Source organism: Choloepus didactylus, chromosome 4 (genome assembly GCF_015220235.1).
Source record: "Choloepus didactylus isolate mChoDid1 chromosome 4, mChoDid1.pri, whole genome shotgun sequence".
NCBI classification, from domain to species: Eukaryota; Metazoa; Chordata; class Mammalia; order Pilosa; family Megalonychidae; genus Choloepus; species Choloepus didactylus.
In genome coordinates this window covers 104,325,995-104,346,232 of record NC_051310.1, presented here as the reverse complement: position 1 = coordinate 104,346,232, position 20,238 = coordinate 104,325,995, and the positions used below count along the sequence as shown (strand labels likewise).

General features: G+C 51.5%; 1 protein-coding gene across 3 annotated transcripts in view; it reads left to right on the top strand.

Moving 5' to 3' along the window:
• CD276 (CD276 molecule) overlaps positions 1-19,993 on the top strand; it is a 31,219-nt gene extending 11,226 nt beyond the window's left edge. The window contains exons 1-8 of one of the 3 annotated variants that reach the window (XM_037835374.1): positions 827-941; positions 3,171-3,294; positions 6,366-6,704; positions 6,870-7,166; positions 10,625-10,759; positions 11,760-11,801; positions 13,244-13,279; positions 18,302-19,993. In XM_037835374.1, coding sequence (XP_037691302.1) covers positions 3,219-3,294; positions 6,366-6,704; positions 6,870-7,166; positions 10,625-10,759; positions 11,760-11,801; positions 13,244-13,279; positions 18,302-18,324 — 948 coding nt within the window. In that variant the 5' untranslated portion in view covers positions 827-941; positions 3,171-3,218 and the 3' untranslated portion in view covers positions 18,325-19,993. Of the gene's footprint in view, positions 1-826; positions 942-3,170; positions 3,295-6,365; positions 6,705-6,869; positions 7,167-10,624; positions 10,760-11,759; positions 11,802-13,243; positions 13,280-18,301 lie in introns of those variants that run through there. The other 2 variants (XM_037835372.1, XM_037835373.1) reach the window with 2 other exon arrangements.
• Positions 19,994-20,238: the final 245 nt, after the last annotated feature.

Genomic DNA, 20,238 nt, shown 5'->3' with positions numbered 1-20,238 from the left:
TGGCTGGAGAGAGCCTCCTTGTTCTGATATCTGGCCATTAAATTCTGCAGTTTCTTAAGGATAGCTTCATTCCGTGATCTCCCTCAGTGATCCCAGCTTTGGAGTCCCTTACTTCCAACCCGTGGCTCCCCTGTTCCTTTCTGTCATGAGCCCCAGCTCTCTGTGTCCAAGAGTTCATAGTACATTTTGGCTTGGATGGCCCACAACTCAAAAGAAGTTGTTCTTCCCCCTGAATAGGCTTCATTTCTGGGTCTTCGCCTCCTGTTACTTATGCCCACACTCACCCAGTGCAAGCCTTCAGCACCTCCTGGACTCTTTCCCAGTCTCCAAGCTGGTCACTTCCACCCCTGAAATAGCTCTTAAAGCTGGGTCCAGGTGCCACTTAGTGATTCTGATGAGGCAGTTCCAGATCATATTTTGAGATACCTATTTTAGATGTGTTTTCTTTTTGTTACCCTGAGCAGTGGCAATTTTCATGGGGTGGGGCCAGGGAGGAGAGAAGACAGAGGGAAAGTAAGGGAAGGTGCCTCTCTATATTGGTTAGTTCAGATGCTTTAAGAAAGTCTTTCCTGGCAGGGCTCCTTGGGCTCCCAGGGGGAAGGAGGGAGCTGGCTGGTGACTCACTGGGAGGGGTGGCACATTTTGAGCCCAGGGCAGGTCCCGCCTGAGGACAAGAAGTCCCCTTTGTAGGGAAGGTGGATGGGGCAGTGTGTACCCAACCCACAGTCTATGTATCTCCATGGGGCTCTGTGTCCCCAGGACTGCCCCTCTGTCCTGACGGGCAGTTTGGCTTTCTGTTCCCAGGCCACCCTCCTGTTCCCTGAGATGTGTGCTTCTCCCTCCTGCTCTCAGCTCCTCAGAGCCCTGCTATTGGGAGTAGGAGTCTCTTGGGGTTGTGGAATTCTCCCGTCTCCTCAGTTCTGAGCTGTCAGGCCACGAGGGTGAGTTTCCTGAGTCCAGATTCTAGGATAGGAATCGAAGGGAGAGCAGTCCCAGCCCACCCCTGAGAGCCCCTTCATCCTCCCTCTGGAGGGAAGGACAGCTCAGCCCTTGGGGAGCCCTGGTTGCTCTGATCAGGAGAGAGGTACTCCCAGACACCCCTGGTCCCCAGTCACAGAGGGTGGCAGGTATTCCCAGGAGATTCTGGGGAGAGTCCAGTGGCTGGAATTAGCTTGATGTATGGAGGAGACAGTTGTGAGAAGGGTCTTGAGTGCCAGGCAGAGGAATGTGGTTTACTTCTGTAGTAAATGGGGAGCCATGGAAGGTTCTTGAGCAGGGGGAGGCTGTGAGCAGATTCCTGTCTTAGGTCCTAAGAGAAGGCCCCTTAGAGAAGGGGTTGGCAGGGAAAGAATGGAGCTCGCGGAACCAGTGAGGGAAGGTGGCAGGAAGGGCTGAGGAGTCTTGGCAAACACAGGTCAGAGGGGGACACGATGGCATGAGCAGTGGGGAGGGGGAGGAAGGGGACTCGGGAAAGACAGGCAGACCTTGGTTTTGCTTGAGTGTGAAAGCAACGAAGGGACCTGGAGTCTGGGAGCTCCTTATTCCTTAGCCCCTAGTACTTCCTGCAGTGGGCAGAGGCAGGCAGGGCTTTGTCCTGTGGGCTGTGGCTGCCCTTGTGGGGCAGGATGTGGAGCCTGCCCAGGGTGTCTTTATGAATGGAGTGGGAAGGCTGCTGACTCAGCAGGCGGCAAGACTTTGAGGCTGCTGGGTTTTAGATCGGAAGTGTCTGGGAAGGAAGTGGCTGCTCAGGGCTTCCCCACAGCGGACAGCTCTGGAGGAGGGGAGGTGCTGGGCAGGATGCACCCGGTCTGGCTGAGGGATGGGGAGTCCCTTAGCTTCTGGGGTGGGGACGATGGGGCAGTGTGCTTGGCTGAGATCAGAGGGTTGAAGTTGGGTGCCAGAAACTGGAATTAATGCTAACGGCCCTGGAAGGGCATAAAGGTGAGGTAGGAGGTTGGGGGCATGGAATCTTCTTATCTCTGCTAACTGGCAAGTTCTGTGACATTAATGAAGTAATTTTACTTATTTGGGCTTTAATGTTTTGTTCTGCAAAATAGGACCTAATCTTCCAACCTGTTTTCTAGGGTGGTTATGAGGATGTGACATCATTTATACTCTTGGCAATTGGTGCTAGTTGGCATGGATCAACTCTGATCATGTGGCTTGATCAGGATGTGGCACGAAACATTAGGCAGCAGCTGTGGGACACAGAGAAAAGTGTCTCCTGCCTGCCTGACTCAGGCACTCTCGGAGGCGGACTGGGAGCAGGGCTGGACCCAACGAAGGGTCCCCCCTGGCTCGGGCCTGACCGGTGGCCACCGACCTGCCTCTCCCTTGGCCCTGACTCCCCCCTGTTGGGGCCTCTTCCACTTCTGATAGGTCTCATTACACATGCATCAAACTGGCTAATGTCCTCTCTCTCAAGCCCCACACTCACTGCAGCTGCCTCCTCGAACTCTCCTGGAAGTGTTGGCACAAATGCCTCTAACTTTACCCTCCACAGTGAACCAACCCTTCCATGTTCTGTCTCAGCCTGGCTCTGGGGCTGAAAACCATGGCCACCTTGACTGCTCCCTTTCTCTCTCCCCATGACCCCAGATGCTGTGGCTGTCACTCAGCCCGCCTCTTCCCTTCTGTCCAGCTCCTCTCATTGATCCTGCAGATAATAAACTGCCAGATTCATCTTTATGAAGTGGCATCATTTCTCCTGTTCAAGAACCTCCAGTGGCTCCAGCTCCCTTTGAGATAAAGTTCAGACCCCCACCTGTCTCTGTGTGTGGCTCCAGCCTCAGCTTCCACCATCTCCTACCAGCGTTTTCTCGAGCCGGATTGATCTGTGCAGGGTCCTCCAGAGCAGGCCTTGCACATGCCAGCCTTGGCTTTATTTCCCTCCCTGCCTCCTGTTCCTTATATTTGTCTGTCAACATCTTAGGTCTGAAATGGGGTCCCAGCTGCCCCCTGCCCCGCCTCCTCTGGCCCCGCCTCTCCAGGGATCCGGCTCCCTCCCACCAGCATTTCTCACAAAAACCCCTCAGCAGGGAGCCTCGTGAGGCCGGAGGGAGGATGGAGCTCCCGTGGGGAGAGCAGCTTTCCCTCCAGCTGGTTCCAGGGGAGCTGAGGGGAGAGCCGGCGGGGAGGACAAAGGCCTCACTTCCTCTTCCTCTCCGCAGGGGCAGCGTCCCGCCACGGATCCCAGCTGTCACCTGCCTGCTGGGAAGATGCTGCCCCGGTGGAGCCTCCCGGGGGTTGTGCGTGCAGCCGCCGCCCTGGGAGTGCTGTGGTTCTGCCTCGCAGGTGAGGGGAGGGGCGTGGGGGGCGCAGAGGGACGGTGGTCCCGGCAGTGGGGAGGGGGCAGGAATAGGGAGGGTTTGGGTGAACTTCCTCCCAGCCCCACCTGCCCACACTCATTTCTCCCTCTGGGATCCAACAGGCAACTTAACTTTATTTTTCTTAGCCTCGTTCCCCCTTTTTCAAATGGTAGTCGCGGCGCGGTCCTACCCTGCGGGGCTGTGAGCGCTCAGCGTGATGCAGTGATTACGCTGTTTTGTGAACACCCTGGGTGTGTCCCTCCTCAGGGCCTTGGCGCTCAGGCTCCCACTGCCTGGAACTTTCTGCTTCCAGACGCCTGCACGACTGAATCCCTACTGCCTTCAGGTCTCACCTTCTCTGTAGAAAATAGCACACCCCTCCCCCATCCCTATCCCCGGCCTGACGTCCTGACTTCATTCTCCTCCCTAGCATTTACCTCCACCTGGCTCGTTGCCTGTTTGCTTCCTTAATGTCTGCCTCCCTCTGCTCTAAGAGCAGGGGCTACCCCAGGGCCAGGATTGTGTGTTCCTGCCACACAGTAGGTGCTCAGTAACCGTGTTGAAAAATGAAAAAGATGATGTAAATCTTCCCACACAATGCTTGGCACGTAGTGAGCCTTCAATTATGGTACCTATTTTTGTAATAATACCCTCCTCATATTTCAAATCCTAACCTTCGAATTTCTGCTCTGAGAGAGCGGCTTCGTCCTCTTTGGGGAAGGCAAAGCTGAGTGTCTGGCGCCATCTTGAGGTCACAAAGAGGCGATGCGGGACATCCCTATCCACGGGTGCTCTGGCTGTTCTAGAGAGAAAGGGCTTTGTCTGGGTGCCTCCCCAGGCTTCATCCCTCCCCTCTCCTCCCCCCAAGAGGGACACCCTGGTCCAGTTGGCGGAGGATGAGAGCTGAGAGCTGGCTGGGACACCTGGGGTTGCATCAAGAGAGCCAGGGCCAACTTAAGAGCTTTAGAGTCCCCCGTGCACTGTGAAGGCTATGCTACCTCCTCCCTGTGTGTAGTACTGCAATTCACAGTAGAAATACTAGCCATAAAATAAATGATATTTTTCTAAATCGAAGAAACCTTTCAGGGGTGCTGTATTCAATTACCTTTCTTTCTTTCTTTTTTTTTTCTTTCTTTCTTTCTTTCTTTCTTTCAAGTCTGTTCTGTCACATTTGTGTGACTGTGCCTGCTTTGCAAAGCACTCACTTAGTCTGACTGCTCCTGCAGAATGTCAGTACCAGGGTAGGGGTATCCCTCATCCAAGAAAGGCTACCAGAGACCCCTGCCCAAGTTGCTAAAAGAAGAGCTGGAATGTAGGTAGAAGTGACTGGGTGGGGAGGCTGCAAGTTAAGTCCAAGAGATGGAGGGTAGAGGTGGGGGGCAGGGAACCTACTCTGGTGGGCTTTTCTCTCGGGGCTGCAGCTCTGGACATGCTTGGGGCTCTGGCTCTGGGGATGGAGTTGACCTGGAGCTGCTGGGATTCCTGCTTCTGCCTTCTCTTCACCTTAATCCATCAGCAAGTCCTGTTGATTCTCCGTCCCAAGTAAACTTTGAATCTGTCCCATTCTCTCCATCTCTACTGCTGTCCTTTAAAGCAAAGGCACTATCACTTCTTACCAGGACCATTGAAATAGCCTCCTAAATGATCTCCCCACTTTCCTTCTTGCCCCCCTACAGTCCATTCTCACAGAGGACCCAGAGTGAATTTGAAGAACTGTTACCCAGATAATGCTTGGTTAAAACCCTCCAATGACTTCCAATTGTGCATAGAATAAAACCTAAACTTACCTGGTGTTTTAGTTTCCTCATTACTAAAGCAAATGCCATGCAATGAATTGGCAAAAACAATGGGTATTTATTCCTCGTGGTTTTGAGGCTAGGAGAAGTTCAAATCAAGGCATCCTTAAGGCAATGCTTCCTTCCCATAGACTGGCGTTCTGGGGCTGGCTGCCAGCGAGCCTCGGTCCTTGGCTCCCCTGTCACATGGCAATCATGGCAGCCTCTCCTGGACTCCCCCTTCTCTTCCAGGTTCAGTTGACTTTCACCTTCTGGCTGCTCCCTCTGGCCTTCTCTCTGTGTGGTCTTCCCCACAAGGACTTCAGTAATAGGATTAAGGCCCTTCGTGATTTAAGCCAGCCTACACCTTAACTGAAGTAACCTTTCGAAAGGTCCTACTTAAAATGGGTTCACACCCACGGGAATGGGTTAAGTTCAAGAACATGTTTTTCTGGGGTACATAGCTCCAAGCCACCGCACCGGGTCTCACAAAGCCCCCTGGCTCAGACATCCCTGCCCATCCAGATATCTTTGGCCACACTGGACACCTCCCTGATATGTGAACACAGCAAGCTGGATCCTGCTTCAGGGTCTTCCCACCTGCTGTTCCCTCTCCCAGGAACTCTCTTGCCCTGGCTCTTTGTATGTCCAGCTCTTTTTTCTTTTTCATCCTCTTTAAATGCTTAATAGAATCTCCTTTAGAGAGAACGTTCTACACCACCATATTTAAAGTAGGTCTTTCTCTTTTTACTGTATAAATATTAGTCATGTTTATCTAGGAAAAAAAAGCACTCATGATCCTTTTTCATGAAGTGAAAACTGCTATTAATATTTTCTTGTATACATTTTTAGACCTCCCTTTCCCAATTTATAAAAAATATATACTTATGGGAAAATGCATGCATCACACACAGGTGTAAAACACCTGCCAGATTTTTGAAAAGCTAAAACCTTTTTTTTTAATCTGTTGCTTTTCTTCCTTCATAACCTTAATCACATGCTAATGGGAATTTATGTACTAGTTTGTCCCACTCTCCTATTAAAATGTCAGCTGGGGGAGGTGCGGGGGGAACGTGACCTTGATTTCTTTAAGGTCTTAACCTTGGGCAAGAGTAGGTGCTCACTGTATTCTCCTTGAATGAATGAATGAGGACCACAGGCACTTACTTTTGGTTGTCAAGCCTAAGGGGAGGGGTGGAACGGGCCAAGGGCTAGGAGAGGAGAGGAGGCGGGGAGGTCCGGAGTGTCGCCGCCCACCTCACCGCCCCGGCGCCGTCCCCAGGCGCTGTGGAGGTCCAGGTTCCTGAAGACCCGGTGGTGGCCCTAGTGGGCACGGACGCCACCCTCTGCTGTTCCTTCTCGCCCGAGCCCGGCTTCAGCCTGGCACAGCTCAATCTCATCTGGCAGCTGACAGACACCAAACAGCGGGTACACAGTTTCGCCAAGGGTCGGGACGAGGGCAGCGCCTACGCCAACCGCACGGCGCTCTTCCCGGACCTGCTGGAGCAGGGCAACGTGTCTCTGAGGCTGCAGCGCGTGCGCGTGGCCGACGAGGGCAGTTTCACTTGCTTTGTGAGCATTCCGGACATCGGCAGCGCAGCAGTCAGCCTGCAGGTGGCAGGTGAGCGCCCAGGCGGGAGAGAGCGGGGCGCCCTTCTCTTGGTCCCTTACGAACAGCTCCACCACTGACCCCAGAATCCAAGCCCCGGTGCACTCAGAACCCTTTTCCTCCACTGCTTTCTCTGCCCTTGCCTCACCCTAACCCCTGTCCTATGCCACCCTCCAGCCCCTTACACGAAGCCCAGTATGACCCTGGAGCCCAACAAGGACTTGCGGCCTGGGGACCTGGTGATCATCACGTGCTCCAGCTACCGGGGCTACCCCAAGGCCGAGGTGTTCTGGCAGGACGGGCAAGGAGCGCTCTTGACCGACAACGTGACCACGTCGCAGATGGCCAACGAGCAGGGCTTGTTCTACGTGCGCAGCGTCCTGAGGGTGGTGCTGGGCGCTAACGGCACCTACAGCTGTCTGGTGCGCAACCCCGTGCTGCAGCAGGACGCGCACGGCTCTGTCACCATCACAGGTGAGGCGGCGGAGGGACCGCTGGGGAAGGAGGGAGGGAGCCAGACTGCCTTTTTATTTCTAGACCCTGAGCTGGAAATTTGGATGGACTTGGGTGGTCAGAAGACTTTTAAAAAAATCACTTTCACACATTTCAGGCATCTCAAACTCTCCCCAACAAGAAGTCCTTAAGGGATGTGCCTGAATGCTGATAAGAATAACCTGTAATATTTGACCTCATCAGAGCCCCTTATATGGTACCTTGTGCTTCTTGTGTAGAGGATCAAGTACACCAGGGGCGGGAGTTCCAGAAGGGGCAGCCTCCGGGCGTGGCTTGGGGCCGTGGTGGGGGAAAGGCTTTCCAACGCGAACTTATCCAGGTGATGGGAAGGTGTGGCCGCGTGCCTGGGCGCCATCTCACCCTGAAGCCCTGAGAGACAGCTGGGCCTCTCCAGTCGGTCGGTTCCCCTCCCCCAGGCCGATGTCAGCTCTTGCTCCTGCAGAGGGGAGCTCCGCCCCGGCGGTGGTGGAAAGGCGGGGGCTGTCTCTGCTGCCCCACTGTAGTCAAACGCTAGAATGAGGCCGCCTTTTTGCTATTCCCTCACCCTTGGGATTGCGGGATCCTGGCCCAGGCACCCTCCCTTCATTGAGTGCTCACCTCGGCAAGCACCCTTTGTGCCTGGAGGTGTGAAGAGGGTTCAGGACCACCTTCAGGCTGAGGGAGGCAGTCTCCGTCTGCCTTTGAACCTATGAGTCAGTCCTCTATCCAGTCCTTCCTCAGGCTTGCTTCTTCAGTCTGGCTCCTCAATCCTTCCCCCTGGGCCAACTGAGCTTTCCCAGGGGCCTCCAGGCACACTCTGGGGTCAGGACAGCAGGTTCTGTCCATCTGGTTCTCTTCTCTTCCCACGACTTCGACCTGTCCCCGTAGCCCATCCAAGTTCTGATTTCCTCCTGGTCCCCAGTTTCTGCAGAAACCTCAGGACTCACTGACTTTTCCTTTCTTGCTTCTCACACCCTTGGGAATGCCAGGGCTGAACATGGCGTCCACTTCCCACAGGCTCAGAGCCAGAGCCCATCACCCTTGTCTTCTAGGAGCCTCATTCATCCTTTTCTTCTGGGTGTTTTCTTCAAGCAAGGCTGTGTTCCCTCTGACCGCCCCCTCCCTGGGACTGAGCCCACCCCCATTCCAGAGCCCTGCTGGGACCCTGCTCTCTGTGTAGGAGTCAATGCCCTGGGCTCTTTGGTACTCTCAGAAGTCTCCTTGACCTTGTAGAGTGCAGAATATGATGGTGAAAACTGTGTTCACAGAGACAATAAGAAATATAAGATAGTGAGATTGACAGAGAATGTGAAGCTTTCAGAGAAGGGAGAGAGGGATGGTCAGGAAAAGCCTCCAGGTGCAGGTGGAAGTTGAGAGGGACCTTGAAGGATAAACGGATTTTGTAAAAATTTGCACCCTGTACTGAATTGGATATTTGCATTATAGTGCAGAAAGGGTTTATGAATAAAAATGATTGCAGGGAGAACATTTAATATGTGTGTGTGTTTTATCAATTGCTTTAGCAGCTACCATTTTTGCAGAACACTTAAAGGGATAATTGCAAATAATAGTCATTCTTTACATTTGTATGGCATTTTAGAAATTTGAAAAGTGTTTTCATTTAAGCCAGTGTTGCTGGCACATTTCGCAGATAAGGGAGCCGACGTCCAGAGAGAAGAGGGAATTTTCCCAAAGCCACAGAATAGCACAGTGTTCCTGAATCTTTTGGGGATCAGGCACCCCTTTGAAAATGAGATTAATGATAAGGACCTTCTCCCCAGACATGCGTAATTGCATATGCAGGCATTTACATATAACTTAAACCTGCCCATGGGGGTCTGTGGACTCTAGCTCCAGCACTCCAATAAACCAGGATCAGAATCCAACTTTAGCCTCGTGGCCTAATTTCCTCTCCTCCCCACCACCCAGCCTCCTGTTTTTGTTAGAGCAGGTCTGGCCTACTTTGGAGCCCTTGGCCCGTATTTGCCTCTGGGCAGCTTTGTGCCTTGTAAAACATTCTGGGATTCAGCCTTTCAGTCATCCAACCTGGTCTCTCCCACAGCTGATGGAGGCTCATGAAGCTGACTGTGCTATTCACAGCCTCTAACATGCTGGGTGCCTTGTGGAGTGAGCACTGGACTTGGAGCCTGAAGATGTGGGTCTGAGCCCCAGCTCTGTCTTTTGTTGGTTGAATGGGGGCAAGTCTGACTTGTGTGGCAGGCACCCAACACCAGCCTGGGGGTGACCATGGAAATAGACTCCCCAAGTATTCCTGTGGCCCCTCCTCCTCCCTTGCTGCAGGAGCCCCCAAACTGGGTTCCCGATGGGTTTCTTACCTGTGCTGTGTGCACTGGACCTCCTGGCATCCCAGCCAGCTGCTGCCCTCCTCTCTTGCTCCCACTCACTGGGGTGATGGATCCCTTTGTTTCCAATGTCTGTTGAGGCAGCTCTACCAGCCATGCCCATGGGAGGTGATATCTGGTGCAAATGCTATCTCCACTAGCGGTGCCTTGTGCAGAACGGCTGGCCCCAGTGCTGCTGATGCCCTGGGCACTCATTGTTTCCAGAGAGCAAAGGGCAGCTCCATGTTCTTCTGTGAGATTTTTGCCTCTGTCCAGGACCCAGCATGGGCCCAGGAACCGGGTTGGAGGATGATGCCCGTGAGAAATGTGGTACTGTGCTCAGATGGTAAATATTTTAGGCTTTGTGGGCCATCTCTGTCATCCCTGACATACCATCTCTGTTGCATCTTTTTTTTTTTTTTAATAATCCTTTAAAAACGGAAAAACCACTATTAGCTCATGGGCTATACAAAAACAAGCCACAGTCCAGATTTGGCCCACAGGCCATAGCTTGCTGACTCCTGATCCATAGATGAGGGATATCACCAGGTGGGGCTGGAATAGTCAGGGAGGGCCTGCTGAAGAGGCGAATCTTATTCTAGGTGGAGAGTTTGAGAGCACTCTGTAGGTAGGGGAAGCTGCCAGCAATGTGCAGAAGCTGGAACGAGCCAGTTCTATTCAGAGAATGAGTAGGACAGTATTTTGGCTAGAGCAGAGGTTCCTGCAGTAGAATTAGAAAGAAGAAAGGCTGGAGGGTAGAGTAAGCAGGTTATAGAGGGCCTTGGATCATCCTGAGAAGTTTGGAGCATTATTCTAAAGTCAGTGGGGAGCTACAGAAGGTTTTTGAGCACCGTTCGACCACAGACTCATCAGCCCTCCCAGGTTGAGACATATCCACGTCAGTCATGGCTGTGTCATGGTTTTGAGGGCATATGGGTGAGTGGGGAGGGGGCATTGGGAACTAAGTACGCTGTATTCATTGGGGTCCACTGAAGACAGGAGCCCCCATTCATACCTTGGGGACAGAGAGTGCTATCCTCAAGGCCATGGGGGCCACGAATGACAGTCTCTTCCCATTCTCCCCACATCTCCTCCCAGGGCAGCCCATGACATTCCCCCCAGAGGCCCTGTGGGTGACCGTGGGGCTGTCTGTCTGTCTTGTTGTACTGCTGGTGGCCCTGGCCTTCGTGTGCTGGAGGAAGATCAAAGAGACCTGTGAGGAGGAGAATGCAGGTAAGTGAGAGAGTGTGTGTGTGAGTGTGTGAGAGAGCTGGAGGCTATGTCTTGCATATAAGGGCAAGTGTGAGCGTGTCAGTGTGCAAATATAGCAGGATGAGTGGATGTGATTGGGAGTGGGTAGAGGTGTAAGGCTGAAGTGTGACAACAGGATGAATGTGTGCAGACAGGTGTAAATGTGAGAGTGTAAGTCAGTGACATGACAGTGTCTGTGAGCGAGAGAGCAGGTTTAGAGCATGGAAATTAGCAGCACAACCGTGAATGTTTCAGTGGTTTGTGTGTCACTGTGTGAGAGTGTGTGCCTGCCTCAGAGTGGATAGAGTCTGAAGCAGGTGCCATTTGCTGTGGGAGTTGACTTTAGTGATTGGTAGATAGGTGGTTATTCATTAGTAGATAGATAAGTTGGCTTTTGCTAGCTAAGTAAGTTGACCTTGGTAGGTGGCTGGGTTGACTCTGGTGAGTGGTGGATGAGTAAGTGGAAGTTGGTGGATGGATGAGTTGACTGTGATGGGTGGTTGGTGGGTAAAGAGAGGCACAAGAGTAAATGGGTAATCAGAGGCTGCAGGTGGCTGGCTGGCAGGAAAGAGGGTACATATGTGAATGGAGAAGAGATTGGTCAGATGACAGATCGGTGAGTCCCTGTGTGGTGGATGGCAGGGTGGGTGGTAGAAGGATGAGTAGATGGGTAGATGGATGAGTGTATATGTTGGAGAGTTGCCTGGGTTGGTGAGTGAGTGGATGAGGTGATAGGGTCAGTAGATTGGTGAGGCATGGGTAGACGGTCTTTGGCTAGGTGCGTGGTGGGTTCTAGGCTGGGTATTTTTTCATCGTATCACTGCTCTGCTCTGCTCTGTGGGGTTGCTGGTTTCAAGCTCTGACCGTTGTCCAGCATTCAACCACAGTTTAACCCACAAAGGCCCCATTTACCTGCCTCCCACACTCTTAGGTGAGGAAGTACAGTGATGAAGGTGGGGCTGAGAGACTTCTTTTCTTCCAGGAGCTGAGGATCAGGATGGGGATGGAGAAGGATCCAAGACGGGTGAGTCTGAGCTTGGAGCTGATTTTCTTGGCTGGGGATGGGGGAGAAGACTCCAGGATCGGGAGGGGCCAGATTTGTTTTAAGATTTGAATGAAAAGTTTACCCTCAAGTCAGAATCTGGTGTTTGCTCTGAGTTAGGCCTAGAGGTGGATCTCCCCTGATTCCCTCCCAGGTGGGGCTTCATTTCTCCCTATCTTTACCCATTACCGGGGCCTGTTCTACCCTGAGTGACTGCACTGCAGAGTCTTGTGGCTTCTGGGGGTGGGGTGGGGGTCTGTCAGGAGACAGGGCAATCCTGGGAACAAGCTTTGGAGTCAGGCAGCATAGGTTTAAGTTCCAGCTCCATCTGTACAAGCTGAGTGACCTTGGGCAAGTCACTTTGTCTCTCTGAGCCTCAGTCTCCTCATCTTTAAAATGGGCATAATCATAGCACCTAACTTCAGAGGTTGTGTGGGTTAAATTAAATGAGAGAGTGTATGGAAAGAGCCTGGTACCATACCTGGCACCTAGTAAATGCTCAGTACATCAGAGCCCTTGTTATTAGGCAAATGGTCTCTGACAATCCTGTTCCAGTTAGAGGCTGTATACCTTTGGGCAAGGTGCTTTGCTTCTCTAGGCTTCAGTTTTCCCATCTGTAAAACGGTCATGCCGCCCCTGCCCTGATGGCACTAGAGGGCTGTTTGGAAGCTTTGTCGAGTGAGTGGATGGGAAGAGGTGCTTTGCAAAGGATACAGTGTTGTGGGGCTACAAACCAGCCCAGGTTGGGAGGGATGTCAACTCGCTGGTGCCCCGCGACCACTGGAGTCCTTGCTGCTTTCCTCCCAGGAGCTCCTGGGCCATTTGGGGTGGTTCCAGATGATGCTGGTGCCCTCCCCACTCCCACAGAAGGAATGACAGGAGCTTGACCCCCGGGACTGCTGTAAATTATGCTAATTCATTCCCACCTGTTGATGCTCCTGTGCGGTGGCCACAGAGACAGCCCTGGGATCAGGCCTCATTTCTTATGCTCAGAGGCACATGTAGTTGGAAGAAGGGAGAGGTTAGGGGGAGAGGGCAGGTTAGAGATTTGGTGAGTCTTGGTTCCTCGTGATCCCGGGCCCTCCTCCAGAGGCTATGCCAATCCTCCCCCAGCTCTTTACCTCATTCACGGGCTCTGTGCACCTTCACATCTCTAGCTCACTGGAGGGCAGGGTGGTTGTCCCTATGTGATAGAGGCAGAAAACTGAGGCCCAAAGAAGGGAGTGACACACCCAGAGAGGAGGTGGGCTTGGGACAGAGGCCTGGCCCTGTCCTGTGCTGCAGTCTTGTCCCACACTTGCGATCCCCGACCCCAGTCCTTCTGTCCCTCGCTTCTTCCTTAGCTCGTCTCTCCCCTGCCTGACCCCCTGCCCCACCACTTTCCATCGTTCCCCCCTCATCGCATGGTCCTTCCTGTTTTGCAGCCCTGCGGCCTCTGAAACACTCCGAAAGCAAAGAAGGTAAAGACGTGGTGCTGGGGGGGGGGGGGGGGGGCTCTGTGTGTGTGTGCATCTGTGTAGGAGCCTGGGAGGGTTTCTCATGGTGGGGTGACTCTCACCCTTTTGCCAGTGTCCTGAGGCTCCCTCCCCAGAAGAGCTGTCTTGACTGACGCCTTTGTGAGGTGGCAGAGGGCTGCATAACCCAAATTAGGGCCCAAATTAGTAGTGGGGGAAGGGGGATACGGGTCCCAGCTGCTCTAAGGGGACCCGCATAGGACAGAGGCTTAAACAGGACAGGAGCTTCTCTCTCCTGCAACAGTCTCAGCATATGTAATCTTAAGGCTGTTGATATCTGGAGCTGGGTTCCGTTTATCTTGGACTTTGGCCTCTTCCATTTCTGGGTCCAAGTTGGCTGCTGCAGGTTTAAGGGCTTGACTGGAAATTGCACACGTCGCTTCTGCTTACATCCCATTGGTCAGAACCTAGTCAGTGACTCCCTGAAGCAAGTGAGTTAGGAAATGTTTTCAGCTAGGCAGCCAAGTTCCTGGCACACGGTGAGTGGTTAGTAAATGCTACCATTCATTTTTTTTTTTTTTTTAATAAGAAGTTTTATTTTGAGATAAATTCAAACTTACAGGAACAGTTGCAAAAACAGTACAAACCCCATACATAGAACTTCAGCATACCCCAACCCCCCTCCCTCAATACCCCATCTACCACCTTTAACATCCCGTCACACCATTTCTTTCTTTCTTTCTTTCCCTCCCTCCCTCCCTCATCATCCATCATCTATTGCTCTGTCTTCTGAACATATGAGAGCAAGCTGCACACATCCTTGAAAAAACAATATAATTCACATATACCTTTCCCATGGACAAGAACGTTCTTTTATACAATCCCATTAAATGCAGCTAAGAAGTTCCAGAAATTCAACCTTGATACAAAGCTTACATTCTATATTTCCTTTTTTTTCCTTATGTCCCATCTGTGTCCCTTTGAGCCTCCTCTCCTCGATCCTCAGATCCCATCCAGGATCATCCTTGGCATTTAATTGTCATCTATTTAGACTGTCTTTTTTTTTTTTTTTTCCAATTGTGGAAACATATATACAGCCTAAATCTTCCCATTCCACCCCCTCCCTAGCATTCCATTAGTGGGATTAATCACATTTAGAATGTTACAATGCTATCACCTTCCCACCATCCATTTCTAGAAATTTCCCTTCACCCCAAACAGAAACCCTACACTCATTTCTTAACTCCCCATTGCCCATTCCCCCACTTCTCGGAACCCCTACTCTACTTTTCATCTATGGTCATATTCTCTGATACTTTCTTTGTGTTTACCATGGGGCTTAAATTTAACATCTTAAATCTATAACAATCTTGTTTTTCTTTGATACCAACTTAACTTCAATATGACACATAAACTATGTTCCTATACTCCCGCATTCCCCCACTTTTATGCAGTTCTTGTCAAAAATTACGTATTTTACATTGAGTCCGAAACCACTGATTTATCATTACAGTTTATGTATTTTAGATCCTGTAGGAAGTAAACAGTCAGTGGAGTTACAAATCAAAAACACAGTAGTATTGGTATTTATATTTACCATGTGATCTTTAGTGGTACCCTTTATTTCTTCATGTAGTTTCAGTCAGTTGTTTAGTGTCCTTTCCTTTCAGCCTGCTCAACTCCCTTTAGCATTTCTTATAGGACTGATCTACTGGTGGTGAAGTCCCTCAGCTTTTTTCTCTGTTGGTAGGGCTCCCTTTAGTATCTGAAGTAGGGCAGGTCTTTTATTAGCAAAATCTCTCAGCAGTTGTTTGTCTGTGAAAAATTTAGGCTCTCCCTCAAATTTGAAGGAGAGTTTTGCTGGATAAAGTATTCTTGGTTGGAAATTTTTCTCTCTCAGAATTTTAAATATGTCATGCCGCTGCCTTCTCGCCTCCATGGTGGCCGCTGAGTAGTCACTACTTAGTCTTATGTTGTTTCCTTTGTATGTGGTGAATTGCTTTTCTCTTGCTGCTTTTAGAACTTGCTCCTTCTCTTCAGTATTTGACAGTCTGATCAGAATATGTCTTAGAGTGCGCGCCTATTTGGAGTTCGCTGGGTATTTATGCTTTGTGTACTTATATTGTGTAGAAGGTTTGGGAAGTTTTCCCCAACAATTTCTTTGAATACTCTTTCTAGACCTTTACTCTTCTCTTCCCCTTCTGGGACACCAATGAGTCTTAAATTTGGACATTTTATTTTATCTGTCATATCCCTGAGATCCATTTCAATTTTTTCGATTTTTTTCCCCATTCTTTCTTTTGTTCTTTCATTTTCTGTTCTGTGGTCCTCGAGGAGGCTGAGCTGTTGTTCAACTTCCTCTAATCTTATATTATGAGTACTCAGACTCTTTAATTTGGCCAACAGTTTCTTTTATTTCCATAAGATCTTCTATTTTTTTATTTACTCTTGCAATTTCTTCTTTATGCTCTTCTAGGGTCTTCTTTATGTCCTTTATATCCTGTGCCATGCTCTTCTTCATGTCCTTTATATCCTGTGCCATGCTCTTGTTGCTTGTCTGTAATTCTTTGATTAATTGTGCCAAGTACTGTGTGTCTTCTGATCTTTTGATTTGGATGTTTTGGTTTGGGTTCTCCATATCATCTGGTTTTATCATATGCTTTAAGATTTTCTGTTGTTTTTGGCATCTTGGCATTTGCTTTACTTGATCCCTAATTTGACAGAACTGCAGCTTGGTGGCATACACTTTCTCTAACTAACCAGCAGATGGCATCCGTGAGTCACCTATTCCCCTCAAGTCAGTTCTCCCCAACTTTGTCTTTGTGGGGTCCAATTGGTGCACCAAGTTTGGGTGTGTTGCTGGTACTGTCTGCCCTGAATGTGGGGCGTGTGTCTGGGTGGTGAGGCAGGCAGGGCAGCTTTAATAATCAAACTTTCCAGGTGTTCCCGGAGATTTAAGCCTTCATTTCAGTCTTTCCACCGATTGTCTCTGCCGCTGACCCACAAGTCCTTGGTATTCGCATAGGGTCCCTGGGATTTCCAAGCGGTTCCCCCGTCCCAGCTGTGCTCTTCCAGGACCTCTGCTGAGGGAGGGCTGCACCACGTCACTAGTGCGCGCCGGCCCGCCAGGGAAGCCCTGGGTCTCTGGGCCATGCAGGGACGCTCCCAACCCGCTTCAAAGATGGTTGAATGGGATGCATTAACTTCCCCCTTTTTGCACAGCTCCGCCCTCCCAGCTCCAGGACAATCAGCCGTGGGTGTATTAAAGGCCACTGTCCACAGCGGATATTGTGGCTTGTGTGTAGTGCTGCTGGAAAGATTCCCCGTCACACTGGGTTTCTTGGCGCGGCTCTGGGCTGTGGGTCTGGCCCCGGGGAAGAGCATCCCCTGCCCACTGGGGAGATGGCTGCAAGGAATGCGGTTTTTTTTCTCTTTTTGGCTCCTCTCTGTTCCTCTGGTCTCGAGACAATCAACAGGGGGTGTGGGAAGGGGTATCCTCCATGCCAGACACCGAGGTGTTAGCCCAGCCCGCTCCCGCCGTGCTTCACTGCGTGGCTCTCCCCATCATATCTGCAGCCACTCCCAGGCTTTTTTTTTCAAAGAACTAGTCTGTCTCCAAACGCCAGCCCACCGTTTCCCCACACCGCAGCACAGCCGTGGGACTTTCAGCTGGCTCACTCACTCGTTTCAGAATGCAGGCTCCTGGTTTCACCAAATGCATGTTCCCTGTGGATTTAGCAGCCCTTGTCCAGCTGGTGCATCGCTGGAAGTGCTGTTCTGGGTCATTTTCTGGTTTTTATCTAGGATTTTTCATGGAGGTGTTTTTTTGCCCTGTCTCACCTAGCTGCCATCTTAGGTTCTCTGCTACCGTTCATTCTTATTCATATTGTTACAAGGTCAGCAGGTACATTAAGAAATGGTTGCAGGTTGGTTTGAGAGTCTTCTTTTTTAAAAGTAACCAACAGCCACATCTATGTGTGTGTGTTAGTGTGTGTGTGTGTAAATGAATGTGTATCGGTGTGTGTGTATGTCTATGTGTATTCTGAAGAAAATATTTTGTGACACAGACTTGCCGTAGATATGAGTGGCTTCCACCTAGAAAATCAAACTTGATTCCAGGTTGACTTGGCATCTGTTTTAGGAAATAAATTTTCACTGATTTCCTGGGTGCTCAGCCCTGTACTTAGCTTTCCTTTGGGGAGATGGGAGAATAGGAGGACCTGGACCCCATCCTCAGGAAGCTTCCATGGGCAGGGGGTCCCTCAGAAACCTGCACAAAATGATGAAAAGCTGGGTGGTGGGTCGGACTTTCATGAAAGGCAGTGAGGTCTTCAGAAAGGCAGGGCGAGCAGAAGAAAGGGCCCCCTGGATTGGGAGGGGAGGCCTCGGTTCTAGTCTCTGCTCAGCAGGTGCTGCTGGCCATGGGATCTGGAACAGGCTACAGAGACCTTCCAGAGAACTTCCTCATCTGTGGAGTGGAGTGGAGTCCTGGCACCTCTCCCCTACAGGTGGCTGTGAGGATTAGGCAAGGTGGCAAATGCACACATGCTCTGTAAACTGTAAAGTGCTGCCTCCATGGTCAGTGGCAGCAGTGGAGGCCTCTGCTGGGGTCCGAGGGGGTAGAAATGAGTGATCTGCCCACCACCCACCCCTTTTATTTTGAACCGAATGAGGCATAGAAGAATCAAATAGATGGAGATCATGATATCTGTCTGGTTCCTGAAGAGGGTTGTTGGAGAATGTGGCCTGGCTCTGTGAAGCAGTGAGTTCCTAATCCTGCTCCCCCCGAGGCAGCCTTGCCCCCAGCCTCTGGCCACACTGAGCGACTGCAGAGGCAGTCCCCAGCTGGACAGGCTATGACGAGTACTTTCCCTGGGGACAGACAGAGACCAAAGAATGGGAGTGGGGGCGTTCTCCCCACCCTGGCGTGTTATAGGCATCTGGGGTTCTGGTGTACCCCTGCCCCAAAAGTAGAACCTCAGATATTTGATTTTTTTTCTCCTTTTTCTTTCCCATCATGAACTGCAGAAGATGGACAAGAAATAGCCTGACCATGACCACCTGGGAGCTGCAGCCCCTGCCCTGGGGCCCCCACCTCTGGCTACACTGGGAACTGGGGGGCCACTGCCCCCAACAGGTGGACCCCACTCTGGCGGGTCTATTCTCCAAAGGGCATGATACATAGACCACCCCACGGTCTTATTTCTCCACTGGACATGATCCCAAGTCATCCTGCTGCCTTATTTCTCTGGTGACATGATAACATAAGTCATCCTGCTGCCTTATTTCTAATGGACACAATACACAGATCACTCTCCATCTTGTTTCTCCAAAGGATATGGTACACAGGCCAGCCCACACCTTATTTCTCCAGTGGATATGCTACGTGGACCATCGGGCTGCCTTTTTCTCCCAAAGGACCCATTGCCTTATTTCTCCAGAGACGTGATCACAGTCGGCCCTTGCCTTGTTTCTCCAGTGGCTCTGACACACTAGCATTTCTCAACCTTCATCTGCCTATAACCCCATCTCCCCAGCCAGGGGCACTGCAGTCTCAGCGTCTCCTTGAGTCTTGAGGCTGCTGCCTGCACCTCCTGCTCTGGCCCCAGTGCTGGCCTTTTCCCTCCCCTGCTAAGCGAAGACAGACTGTCCCCACCAGGTGTGCAGACAAGCAGGTGCATGTGCTGGACCACGTGTGGATCCCCCTGCCCCCCACACCCACCCGTCTCCTCGTTGGTGCCCTGGGCTGTGCCTGTGACCACCCTGCCCTCTGCCCAGCCCGCCCCACCCTGGGAAGCATGTGCTGGTCACACTGGTTCTCTGGGGGTGTGCGGTGGGCCCCATGGGGTCAGCCTCTGTCCTTCTGCCTTTCCCGCCTTGGGAGCCTCGAACCAACTTTGAATTTGTTTGCGCATCCATTCAGTTAATGCTTATTGAGCATCTGCAGGGTGTCAGCAGTGTGTTAGGTGCTGGGGACCTGGAGTGAGAAGAGAGACCCCTCCCTCAAGGATGTCACCATCCAGTCCAGAAGCCCGTGAGGAAACGCTCACTGTGCCACTACAGCTTGAGCCTATGGGGGCGCCGGGGAAGGTGGTTCGAGAGGGCAGCTTCTGCCTTCCTCTTCTGGGCCCACAGCTTCCTGGATACCTCACTGCTATCCCATCCCTAATCCTTACCTGGATCACGGGGCGGGGGTGGGAACCCGGACAGAGGGAGAGAGGGATGTAGCCTCTTGTCACAGCTGGGGGCTCTGATGGTTTCTGAAGTGTCTTCCCAGGCATGAGCCTAGAACAGCCGGCAGGTGGGCAGGCAGCCAAGGCCCCCGGACCTGGGACAGCAGCACACATGAGCCTGGGGGAGGGGGAGGGCCAGGAGGGCTTTGGGGACCCTGGCATACCCCCCACCCCACTGAGGTGCTATTCTGGGGCTGAGGCAGATACCTTCTGGCTTGTCTCAGGCCAGCCCCAGCCTCCAGCAGAGCAGAACTTCTGATGTTCTCTTGGTGACATCTCTCTTTTCCCCAGACATGGAAGATATGGGGATTTCTATTTTAAATGTGGGATTCCGAGGAATTCTGTAGACCGGGGGTGTATTTTGGGAAAAATAAATGCCTTCGTATAAAAGGTTCTCTGTGATGTGTCTGGAAGCGGAGTGGGGCATTAAGGCTCAGTGGGAATGAGTCCCTCTTAGAAATTTCAGACTGGGGTGGGGATGTCTGGGTCTCCTTATTCTCACCATTCTTAACTGACTGTGTTTCCATGTCCGTGTATCCCACCCACACCCCCTGGCCTTGGTTTCCCTGTTGGTAAAGTGAAGTTGGTTGTCCGGAGAGCCAGGCCTTTTGGTCACTGTGTGGGGTTCCTTCTACTCCTGGAAGCAGCGTCTCATTTCTTTGTCTCTGAAGACCGAGAACCCAGGCTTGTTTAGCACCTTGGCCAATACTCCCATTTTATAGGTAGGAAAGC